The sequence below is a fragment of the Peromyscus eremicus genome, chromosome 1 (genome assembly GCF_949786415.1).
Source record: "Peromyscus eremicus chromosome 1, PerEre_H2_v1, whole genome shotgun sequence".
NCBI classification, from domain to species: domain Eukaryota; kingdom Metazoa; phylum Chordata; class Mammalia; order Rodentia; family Cricetidae; genus Peromyscus; species Peromyscus eremicus.
Window position 1 is genome coordinate 141,204,826 of NC_081416.1, and position 9,655 is coordinate 141,214,480.

Sequence of the window (9,655 nt, forward strand, 5' to 3'; positions counted from 1 at the left end):
TTCTAGATAACAGAAAGTAGTTACATCACAGAATGAAAAATATGACGTTGCATGCTGCCATGATAGCAAGCAGAAGAAACAAAATCTTGGTAATATACATATGTATGCATATTATGCAAATATATTTATATTAACATACAATGTTATAAGAATGATAACATAACTGCAAGGGGGAATCACTCTAGATGGTTTTACCTTAGAGTAACAAAGAACCTGAGACGTCTATGCTTCCAGTTAAATAGCAGACCTAGAAATCTGGACAAGATGTAGAGCACATTTTTAGTGATTGAATTTCATTACCAAAATGTGCCATTGTGTTCCCACAAGACAGTTAAGCTGGACCCACTTAATGTTAACAGAAATCCCCCACATGTATGGGGCCGTGGAGTACTTACAATGGGACACCGTTTACTCCCAGTGAGTTTTCAAGAGATGGACATTCAGACATGAGCATGGGAGCTACCTACCAGAAAGAACCAGGTAAGAGTGCTGCCAGACTCACCTCATGTGCTCACCCACTACAGAGAAGCATACCTGATGAAACAAGCCCATCACATAGAAGCCAACAAGCCTTGGCTGCAAACTGAAAGAGGATATGAGGTGTACAACTACCACTGTGGGAGTTCCCCAAGGTTAACTAAGAATTCCTTTCTGGCTTTTAAGAGAAAATATCTAACTTATGATAAGAAAAGACACACTTTGGGATGACTGTGTTTCACGCCCTCATTCTTGAGGCATAATATTTAGATACTTGTCCCTTTCAATTAAAAAAGAAAAAAAAAGCTATGACTTTCTTTAATATGCATCCTGTGTTAAATTGTCCATAGTTGCAAAATGTATGGTATGTATGCGTATTTGTTTTACATACACAGATACTCACACCTGCGTATATAAACACATACACATACATCCTCATATACACGTGTATTTTATATATATGCTGAGAAAGTTCACATATATATACAATTGTGTGTGTGTGTATGTGTGTATGTGTGTGTGTGTACTGGTATAAAAACTTGACAGGCAGGGTAATATTTCACTCAGTGTTAAATGAAGTCTTTGAAAAATCAAGTACAGTCACTCAGTTAACATAGTACAGCCAGTAAACTAAGTTGAAAAGAGAAAAGGTGAATGGAAACACGATCCGGGACCATCTGTCTATGGCATTCACATCGGTTAGATCAGGGATTTTGATTTTGATCTGCGAAGACCTCCTCCGTAGGTGGGTCTTCTTGTGCGGGATGCTTCTGTCTCCCATGTACCGCCCATGCCCTTCCCTGGGCATGCTCTGTTTCCTATACTGGATTCCTGAGTTGTCAAAGGATATTGCTGAATTCCTGGTGTCACCAACGCTGCCTGCAACCTCATTCATTTCATTGTGAACCTCCAGCGATGTTAATAGGATATTCCCATGAGCATCCACCTAATTGGGAAAAAAAGGTACACTCTTAGGAGCTAGTATGCCATTAATTTACTTTTTATATGCAAGCCCAGGGCAGATTGATGTTAGAGAATCATGCAACATAGTTTATGAGAATGTGTACACCTGTCAACCCTTTGCATCATTTTATAGGAAAAAGACCATTTTGGAAATTTAACTGCAGCTTAGAGACCATATTTCCTTTATTTGAAAGTTCTTACAGAGGACATGAGAAGAGAAAGAGAGCTTTACCAAACTGATATTTCGTGTTATAGATCAGAGTCCCTACTGAAGAGAAAACGGAAGTGCAAACCCCTTCCAGGATTTTACCTCTGTGCAAGTAACTGCTCATAATTGTGCAGTGAGTGGAAATGGTGGCGCTCTCCCTTCCTTGGCTGCACTTCAGCAGGTACCATCTAGTCTAGATGTGGCAATGCCATAATACTTGTGTCACTCAGCCTCTCTTCCCAGTCATGGAAGCATCAGATAGCACAGTCACGGATCACGCGTATAGCTTTCCTAGGAGTGCATTGTTAGGATTACTCCATTTTCTTACCATGCTCTGTTGTTAACCTCTCACTGTACCACTAATAACTTAAACTTTGTCTTAGACATGAACCTCTCATTGTACCACTGATACCTTAACTTTGTCTTAGGCATGGACCTCTTACTGTACCACTGATACCTTAAGTATGTCTTAGGAATGGCAGAATACATGTATGTAACATTTGGTAACAGCTGTGGTTTCAAGTAGATACAGGGGTATTCTTAGGAAGTTAGCTTGCTCTCTTTTGAATGCTGGCATTGGACCCAGGTCCAACATCTGCTAAGTATGCTCTCTTTCCCTTAGCACATGCCAGCCTGCCAGCCCTGTTTCTGATTACTTAAACTGCCAGATCACTGTGGAGAAGCACAGGGACAGTCCTGATGCTCCTGGTGATTGCTGTGGTAGACACAGATGTGGGGTTCTGCCTAATTGTGGCCCTGGCAGAAATCTTCTTTTGCAAGCACCACATTTATTTATTTATTTATTTATTTATTTATTTATTTATTTATTTATTTATTTAATAATTTAATTTAATTTTACATATCAGCCACGGATTCCCCTGTCCTCCCTCCTCCCGCACCCCCACCCTCCCCCCAGCCCACCTCCCATTCCCATCTCCTCCAGGGCAAGAACTCCCCTGGGGATTCAGCTCAGCCTGATAGATTAAGTCAAGGCAGGTCCAGTCCCCTCCTCCCTTCACCCAGGCTGAGCAAAGTGTCCCTGCATAGGCTCCAGGTTCCAAAAAGCCAGCTCATGCACTTAGGACAGGTCTGGGTCCCACTGCCTGGGGGCCTCCCAAACAGTTAAAGTTAATCAACTGTCTCACTTATCCAGAGGGCCTGATCCAGTTGGGGGCTCCTCAGCTATTGGTTCATAGTTCATGTGTTTCCACTAGTTTGGCTATTTGTCCCTGTGCTTTTTCCAATCATGGTCTCAACAATTCTCACTCCTACTCTGGTGATCGGATGGCCAAACACCCTAACTGTCGTGCTAGAACTCTCATCCAATGACTGATGGAAGCAGATGCAGAGATCCACGGCCAGGCCCCAGGTGGAGCTCCAGGAGGCCAATCGGTGAGTAAGCACCACATTTAAAGCAGCACATCTCTTTCCACAGTGAAGTCTAACTTTAAAATAATAAATTTTAATTCTTTGTTAAATACAGCTTTAGACCTTCTGCGACAAGGCCAGGGGTTTGTGTGTGTTTTAGGTTGCCACCGAATTTTCAGCAGCCTCTCTGTGGATGAGGGACTATGCACCTTGGGGAACCTGTGGCTTGGGGTCCCTGGTGGAGTTCATTCTGGGATCAGACTGTAGCTGTTATGGCCTGCTTCCCTGAGCACTCATTCCTGCATGCTCTACATCCTTTCATCTCTGTCCCTCCTTTTCCCTGGAGCACTGTATCCCTTTTCCGTTCTTTGTCCCTGGCTAGCCTACCCTTTCTTTTTGTACTAGATTCATAGTAGGTGGATTTTTCCATGAACTGCTAGTGGTTCTGTAGAATGACTTATTGATACGTTCATTTGAGTCTTCCCAGCTTATAGAAGGCATCCCTTACTCTCATTGAACATGCTAAGCTAAATGAGAGGGTGGTAAGGTGGGCAGAGAGTACTCTTGACTCTTCCCCAAGAAGTGATAGGGAGCTATGTGAAGCACTGGGAAGGTTAAAGCCCACAGAGTCACAGCTACTAACTGCAAAGCAGCCAAGGCTCATTAAGGCTGCAATACTAGAGGCCACTTGGGCTCTTGCCACTGAGCTGATCACACTCCTGTTTGAGAATACCTCTCAAGGTAACTTAACTGTGCCCTAGCTAGATCAATTCTCATTTGCCAGAGCTTGCAAGCAGGTTACAAGGGGATTTTGTAGATGCAATTAAGGGTAGAGCCCTCAAGATAGTTTATCTTAAATTGCTGGATGGATGCAATATCATCACATATTCTTTCCTAAGCATAGCAGAGGACTTTTCTAGCTAGAAGCAGAAGGACAAGTCAGTAGACGAATACCTAAGGAGGACTCAACTTGCCTTTGGTGGGAGGTCCTGCAGGAACAGGTTCATTATGAGGGAATAAGACAGCCCATAGGAGCAAAGATTGACCTCCGATGATAACAGCTGGGCAGTCCAGCCCCCTGCTGACTGTGCACTCTTATCTCAGCCGCTTTGGTTTTGGCCTGTGAGATAGGGGCTGCCCCACCTGAGTTCTACTCTCCTAGTGCTTTTGACCTAAGAGATGTGTGATAAACATAAGTGCTGCTTTACCCTGTTAAGTTTATGGTAATCTGCCATAGCAACCCTCAATAATGCTAATAGGATGAGGGGAAATATGAGATGTGCATTTGCCTACCATGAGAAGTAACAGAGAGAGAGGAATTTTTAGGTCAAAGTATGCAACACATCACAAGCAAAGACCCAAAGTAAAGCCTCTGTGTAAGGTCAAGTAGCTGAATAAATTCAAGTTCTTAAGATGATGGATCCACCTATGTTATGCCTCTTGGTGGGTGGAGTTCTTGCTGCTTTTTCCCTGCCATTATCATCTTCCCACCATCTAATTAATCATAATAATAGAGGACCCTTGGTGATGAATGGGAAGGTAAATAAGCCTGGGCCAGTAAGGTTTTCTGTAATATTATGCTTAGTAACTCCAACCCTATGCTTTTAGAATAGAGTGCAAAAAGCAACTTCTAGAAAGACAAAAGAAACAATGTTTCTGAAGTTGAGTGCACACTTGCAGGGTCAAGAATAAGAGCTGGATCTGAGAGGTGACAAGGCAGTCTAATACACAGGTTTCTATGACCAATAGCAGTCTGAAAAGAAATGCTAACAGAGCAGACAGATGTCCTCTTCTTGCTCCTGGACAGATCCCAGAGTCGCTCTTTGGTCTCTAGGTGGCTAGTGTGCCTGCAGCAGCAGAAGCTTGGTTCTGGATCTGGGCAGTTCTGATTTGTGGTGGGTTTGTTGTCCGTTTTTCAAAGCAGGGTCTCAGCATAGCCTAGGCTAACCAAGAACTCGCTCTGGAGCACAGGATGGCCTCAAACTCATGGCAGTCTTCTTACCTCAGTCTCCTATGTGCTAGAATTACAGGTGTGGGCCACTAAACTTGCCTTTTTTCTTACAAGTTTTAATGGAGGAGGAAGGGAGAGACAGTTGTTCTCTCTTACCCCATCCAGACTTGATGAAACTGGGATACACTAAGAGTTAATGGTGCTTATATCTTAATCTTACAGGACTGAGAAAGTTGGGATTGGGTAGGACTTTGTATTGTCTCTCAGTTTTTGTTTTCCTCCAATCTTCCCTTAGAATGATTGATAATAAAATCCTTTCAATGACAAAGGCTGTTTTCTGTCTTCAGAACCAGGCAGACTATTCCAGTGATTTTTTCAGACTGAGTTGTTCATGGTTCCAGCAGGATGAGACAGCTGAAGCCACAAATGAATTATCTAATGGATGGTGGCAATTTGAACTACCTCTCATGAGGTAGAAGGAGCCCATGAAAAGGTGGCTGAGCTGGTCTTTGCGTACAGCATAGTTAAAGCAAGTGTGCGGGTCAGAGCCTGTCTCATTAGTGTTCACTTCTCTCTGGCATAGCCCAGAGTGCTTTATGGCATGCAGGATTTGAGCAGGTCAGTGAAGGAAGGATGCTCACAAGGCATCTTGATTTAGAGAGGGGCTGGGAGGGGTCTCAGCCAGGTAGATCCTGCCATTTAGTTTATTTCATTACTTCATTGGACTGTGGTGAAGATGGCCATTGTTCTACCCAGTATCTGGCTTTAAATCATGGAGACAGTACATTCACTCACCATGTACTTAAATTAAGTGGGGTCTACATTAAATTAGTTTAATTTAATTCTTTTTCTATGTTCAACATTTTAAAATGTTAAGTGGTAAGCTGAAATCTTTAAAAACTACTTTGTCCCCGAAGTTTAGTCAGAGAATGTCCCAAAGAGGGAGACACTGGCTTTTTTTTGTTTTGTTTTGTTTTGTTTTGTTTTTCGAGACAAGGTTTCTCTGTGTAGCTTTGCACCTTTCCTGGAACTCACTTGGTAGCCCAGGCTGGCCTCGAACTCACAGAGATCCGCCTGGCTCTGCCTCCCGAGTGCTGGGACTAAAGGCGTGCGCCACCACCGCCCGGCAACACTGGCTTTTTAAAGTACTAATGTAGAACTTACTCTTTTCCGTTGTAACAAATCATTTGTTACATTATTTAGCATTTCAGAAAGCTTAACAATTTCCCTCCAAGGTAGAAAAGAACACAGAAAACATTAGTAGCTATAGAAAAGTATTCCCCATTCCCAGCCTGTTTTTAAAGAGGAAAATAGAGATAAATGGCTTGCAAGCCACCCAGTGCCTCTCTGGAGATATACACGAGGAGTCTGCATTATTTGGGGGTTATTCAGGAAAAAAGTAAGTGCACACCTGCTTCCCACCAGGGTCAAGCATGGGCCAGGCTATGCACCATTAAGATGAAAGCAGGGATTCCTCCTCCCAAGCAGCCTACTAGGTGAGAACTTCCAACAATCAACAAATACATTTTACAAAAGAATTTAAACACAGGGGCTGGAGAGATGGCTTAGTGGTTAAGAGCACTGGCTGCTCTTCCAGAGGACCTGGGTTCAATTCCCAGCACCCGGATGGCAGCTCACAATTATCTGTACCTTCAGTTCCAGGGGATCTGAAATCTTGACACCAATATAAATTAAATAAAATTTAAAAAAAGAATTTAAACACATTTCCAGTTATTAAACATGATATGGAAAAGTTCCTTTTCTATCAGAATCTAAGGAAAACAAATGAACAATACTGTGGTCGGGTGGCTCCTACCAGTCCAGTAGGAGCAGAACCACAGTGATAAATGCACCTGACATGCGCGTCTGCCACAATGGAGTCAGGCTGTGTGTGTTTTAGAAGAAGCAAGAAACTAGGTGCATCCTGATAGGGGAAATAATTTGAGTGATCTGCCATTTCCCATGGAAGTTGAGGGAACAGCAACAAAAGCAGTGGTTTGGGGGCGTGGAGTGACTGAAGCGAGATGCAAACACCACTAGGGAAGAAATAAGGAAGATTCCGTGGAGAGGAACATCTGACTTGAGTGTTGAAGGAAGAGAAGATGTCAGGAGAGGCGGATGAATAGAATAAGGAAAAGCAGAGGTGGTATATGTGGCAATTAAGAAACCATACAGGGAGACTACACATGGAAGAGATAAGGTTGGTGTTCTGACATACAGCGACAGATCTGTGAGTCAGTGTCCTGTTTTCCCTAGATTCCTGTGGCCACCGTCGTGCACTTGGGAAATGATCTAATGAAGGTGGGAATCTGTTTCTTTGAACTTCAGTGAAGGATGCCTACTCTTCCTTAGAAACTTGTTAGCAGTTTGCAAATTAAAGAACAAAACTTGATGGATTGGTGAAGTTCTCTTGGCTCCTCGGAATGTTGAGGACAGGTTTGTAGCTATTTTAGGATTCTCCTGAGATGGGTCTCAAGAATGCACATGATTTTACACAGCTCTATTTCAGAGAGGTTGAAGCCCTGCAATGGAAACACTATCACAAATAATTCTTATTCTGGAGTGTAAAAGAATGCAAAAATATATTGAATTATATTTCAGTTTAATATAGCTTGGATGCTTAACTTATGAAGTTATTACATGGGTTCCATTTAAACATGAACCAGTGTGCAGAAAATTGCTGGATTTTTTGTCTGAAATGTTTAAAGGGTATTAAAATTTATTAACTTTTAGAAATCTAATTTTTTAAATCAGTGTTCCTAAAAGAGAGGATGACCTCTTCCTCTTGTCATTACCTCTAGAATTTAGGTCTCAAAATAGAAATAAGTGACTGTAGGAAATCTAAGTCTGAAGTGCTTTTTTCAGAATGACAGGTGGCTTGTAATTTTTAAGTTGTTTCATGAATTCTTGTTATTTTGACGGGTCCAGCTCACACTGACTATAATTAGAGCCAATGATTTCAATGTGGATTTTTCTTCTGCTCTGAACCTGGACAGGTGCAGCTCTCCAAAATTAAAACCATCTCATCCGGAAAATATCACAGAAGAGTTTTTCTTTTCTAGACTATGTCACTAGATTGATACCCAGTCAATTCTTTACTTACCTTCCAGATTCCAGTTAAGTAAAAGTTTCTAGTTTTAGAAGAACGAGACAAGATTTGCCATTTGTGGGTGGAACAAGCTTTTCCTCCTTAGCAAGGATAATATTGAGTCTGTGAATCTGATTTCTTGACAAGAATTAGAGCTCTGCTTAGCACATACGGGCATCCGGGGCACAGGTTCAATTGCCGGCAACCCTCCTCCCCAAACACACACACACACACACACACACACAAGTGTATTGTGTCATGACATTAAAATACCATGCCAACTGGTTAACACGCCAGATATCACAAGATTTGCAGATGTCATGTGTACATTATGACTAAAGGCTTGCTCTCAGGTGTAGAGGCAAGTCTGGAACAAACACGAAGTATGCATAGATGAATTAAAGTTAAGAGACTTGTACCAAAGGGAGAAGCTAAAAGAACACAGAAATATTTGGAACATGTATGTGTAACCAGTAAGTACATGAAAAACCTACTTATAGTTTTACAGCAGGGTCAATAGTGGTCCTGCAGCAGTTGCTGGCAGCTGATGGTCTGCCAAGTCTCCAGGGCACTCTGCCCATGACAAAGCCATGGAAGGCTGTTTGCTCAGGAAAGGCAGTAAGAAGCAGGTTCCCTGCAGTAAATTGACAGTTTCCCTGTCAGGGAAAACTGAAGGCTGTGGCTCATCACACTGATAACCAGGGCCAAGGGTAACCACTGAACACGAAAAGGGGACTGTTTGGGTGGACAGTGGCACTGCTACCTCTTATTCCGTGTCTTTTCTGTCTGGTATGAAGTCTTTGGCTCTTACTTTTCTCATACTCACCCTACATCCCTTTATACAAACTTTTGGGGAAGTCTATTTCTACTTAAAAAGTTATCAATAAACTCTTAAGTGAGGGAGGAATAATTTTTAATGCTGAACTGTAAAAGCATCAAATAGATGTCCAAAATGAGAACACCTGATGTTTATATGCTGGCTTCAAAATTAAGAACGGAAGGAGAATCATGTATTTTTGAAAAAAATATGAATATATAAAGGCTTCACTGCAACTGCTCAGAAAAGAGAAACAAGATTTATGGGAAAAAAACTGAAAATGGCCTCATGAGTCAACTTAGAATTTCCTCTGCCTCTAATTTATATTCTTTCTAATCCTGATAATTTTATTTGTGAATGTAGTTTTTTTTTCTTTAAATTTTGTACTTCATATTCAAAAAGATGTTTCCGAATGATGATAGCTTGGCAGTGTTAAACAGTCTCGGTTAGAGAAAAGGAAAGGAAGCTGCAGTTGTTAAATACAAAAGGAAATGGGAAAGAACACTGCTCATGGACGAATTTGTACATGTGCTTGGCCACAGAGACAACATGGTGTGATTAATTCTAGTTTCCTTGGAAACACCAAGGCCAAGACATATTGTGTATTCCTAGTACAGTCTGATCTCCATAGAAACGTAACAGTCTGGAACAGCGGAGATTTTTAAGTAAGATAGTGAAGATTATTTTGTGTGTGGAAAACCTAGTTCTATTTAGGGAGCAACTTCATTTATGTTTTACTGATGGGAAGGGGCCATTTCCATTCACTGACAGGACTCCAACCAT

At 41.9% G+C, this 9,655-nt stretch overlaps 1 protein-coding gene across 2 annotated transcripts in view; it reads right to left on the bottom strand.

Moving 5' to 3' along the window:
• Positions 1–994: 994 nt before the first annotated feature.
• Positions 995–9,655, bottom strand: part of Gabrb3 (gamma-aminobutyric acid type A receptor subunit beta3) — a 236,738-nt gene continuing 228,077 nt past the window's right edge. For both annotated transcript variants that reach the window (XM_059253337.1, XM_059253336.1), the window contains exon 9: positions 995–1,423. In XM_059253337.1, the coding sequence (XP_059109320.1) occupies positions 1,082–1,423 (342 nt within the window). In that variant the 3' untranslated portion in view covers positions 995–1,081. The remainder of the gene's footprint in view (positions 1,424–9,655) is intronic.